At 42.2% G+C, this 1,873-nt stretch overlaps 1 protein-coding gene across 2 annotated transcripts; it reads left to right on the forward strand.

Annotated features, from left to right (window-relative positions):
• The first annotated feature begins 395 nt into the window (after nt 1-395).
• LOC149826695 (hydrophobic protein LTI6B) lies at nt 396-1,576 on the forward strand. 2 transcript variants are annotated; one of them, XM_090020107.1, is made up of 3 exons: nt 396-634; nt 1,158-1,281; nt 1,371-1,576. In XM_090020107.1, exons 1-2 carry the CDS (start codon nt 548-550, stop codon nt 1,239-1,241), a joined length of 171 nt encoding a protein of 56 aa, XP_089876233.1. In that variant the 5' UTR covers nt 396-547; the 3' UTR covers nt 1,242-1,281; nt 1,371-1,576. The 2 variants fall into 2 exon arrangements, with proteins under 2 accessions (XP_089876233.1, XP_089876232.1); XM_090020106.1 differs by having other exon boundaries at nt 414-634; nt 1,158-1,284; nt 1,372-1,576.
• The last annotated feature ends 297 nt before the right edge of the window (nt 1,577-1,873 follow it).

Raw genomic sequence — 1,873 nt, forward strand, 5'->3', positions numbered from 1 at the left:
AAGTATTTGGAACTGAACTGTAAAGCTATAGAATGAAGCTCAAGCTAACTTGTTTAAAAAAAAAAAAAACGAAAAGTTTTTTTTTTTCTAAATTCTGAAAGCAATGTAGTTTAAATTGTGAACGTAAGGTGGGAACGATAGGTTGGCTATTTAAATAACATATAGAAAAAGCAGTATCCGAACCCGGAACGGCTCGTCTCGTTTTCCAGTCCTACATGAACCCTCAATCTGGTTGGCGTTTTAACAATCGGACGGTGGATACGGCGGACAAGTGTTCGTGTGGATAAGCACGTGGAAAGACTGTCGGTCGCGGTGGCTGCTTAGCTGTTACGCAGTGAAGGCCGAAGAGGTGTAGAGCTCATGGAGGGGTCCAGCCAAGCTGGAAATCCGGGCATATCGTCCCTATATAGATGGCCTCGTCCGCCTTTGCCATCACTTCGTCCGACTCTGTCTCTCTCTCTCGCTCTCGCTTGTGTTGAAAGGAAGAAGAAGAAGAAGTCGCTCTCGCTTGTGTTGAAAGGAAGAAGAAGAAGAAGAAGGAAGAAAGATGGCAGAAGGTACAGCCACCTGCCTCGACATCCTGCTCGCCATCATCCTTCCTCCTCTGGGTGTATTTCTCAGATTCGGATGCAAGGTTCTCTCTCTCTCTCTCTCAGACACACACACACATGACTAAGAGGGTAAAGGAACTAAAGAAGTGTTTGGCGTTTGATATTTTATATTTTTATGGTGGCAGAGAGCCTTCCGTTTCATTGTTTTATGGGTTTTTTCTTTTCTTTTCTCGTATGAGATGTTTAACAAAGGTAGGAAGTAGGAATTACTTCTGGGGGTTCGGTTCTCCCACTATTCCAAACGAAAACGCATAAAAGAAAGAGTTGGTTTTAAGTCTGATTGTGGTTTTAGTACTTAGGGCGTGATCAAATTTGATGTGATGGTGTTGGTTCCACAGGGAGCCAGCATTTGAACGTCTAACATCTCTCTCTCTCTCTCGTCAAAGCAGTTGGAAACTGCGTTAAGGTAATTGAAACAAGAGCAGAAATGTAGTTTCAGCCTTCTAGCATCATTGGCCTTGTTGATCGTGACTGGATCACAAAGAACAACTCTTTTCTGATTTTTTTCTTTCTTTTTTCTCTGTATTTTTGGGTTTCCGTTTGCAGCTGGAGTTCTGGATCTGCTTGTTGCTGACCTTTCTCGGGTACATCCCCGGAATCATCTATGCTATCTACGCCATCACCAAGTGACCCTACAACACCCTCCCTCCCTCTCTCTCTCTCTCTCTCTCTGGTTCGTTTCTCTCTCTCTCCCTATCTCTCTTTCTCTCTCTCTCTCAACGGACTTTACTAATCTGGGTTTGTTATCGTGAATTTGCAGATGGCGTGTAGTGTTGGTTGATTAGTTGGTGTGGATTTCTTCATGTAATTTGCGTGTGAGGTCTTTTTTCATTCTCTGGGTGTGTGAGGTGCTGATGGCAGTCCGTTGCCTTGACTGTCCTTTCTTTCTTCCTTTCATGTAATCTGTAGGTCATCTCCAAGACCGAAATTGTAATAATAAAAAAAAAAAACAGAAATTTCGTTTTGATCGTTATCCACTCGAGATTGTCTCTCATCTCTCCTCCTTAAGACTCTGTTTGGGAAACAATAATCGAAGGTAGCTGGGGAGACAACCATGAAATCCACAAAAGATAAGGATTTCAACTTTTTCTATTGTGATGTTTAGGAGAGCCCCGTGAAATGGATTTCATATTTTCTGCCAAGGAAACTCAAGGATCCAACTTTTCATGCAAAACTGTCAATGGAATAAAGATCCGCAGTTATTTCATGATTAAGTGGTGTATTTACTTTATTTCATTATACCGGTGGGACAGTTTAGTAAT

The sequence above is a fragment of the Nuphar pumila genome, chromosome 10 (assembly GCF_984573655.1).
Source record: "Nuphar pumila chromosome 10, dmNupPumi1.hap1.1, whole genome shotgun sequence".
NCBI lineage: Eukaryota > Viridiplantae > Streptophyta > Magnoliopsida > Nymphaeales > Nymphaeaceae > Nuphar > Nuphar pumila.

Excerpts from the sequence above, each read along its gene's own strand:
- LOC149826695 (XM_090020107.1), top strand. The coding sequence starts at position 548 with ATGGCAGAAGGTACAGCCACCTGCCTCGACATCCTGCTCGCCATCATC. Across the intron at positions 635-1,157 it reads TTCTCAGATTCGGATGCAAG|CTGGAGTTCTGGATCTGCTT; the intron begins GTTCTCTCTCTC and ends TTCCGTTTGCAG.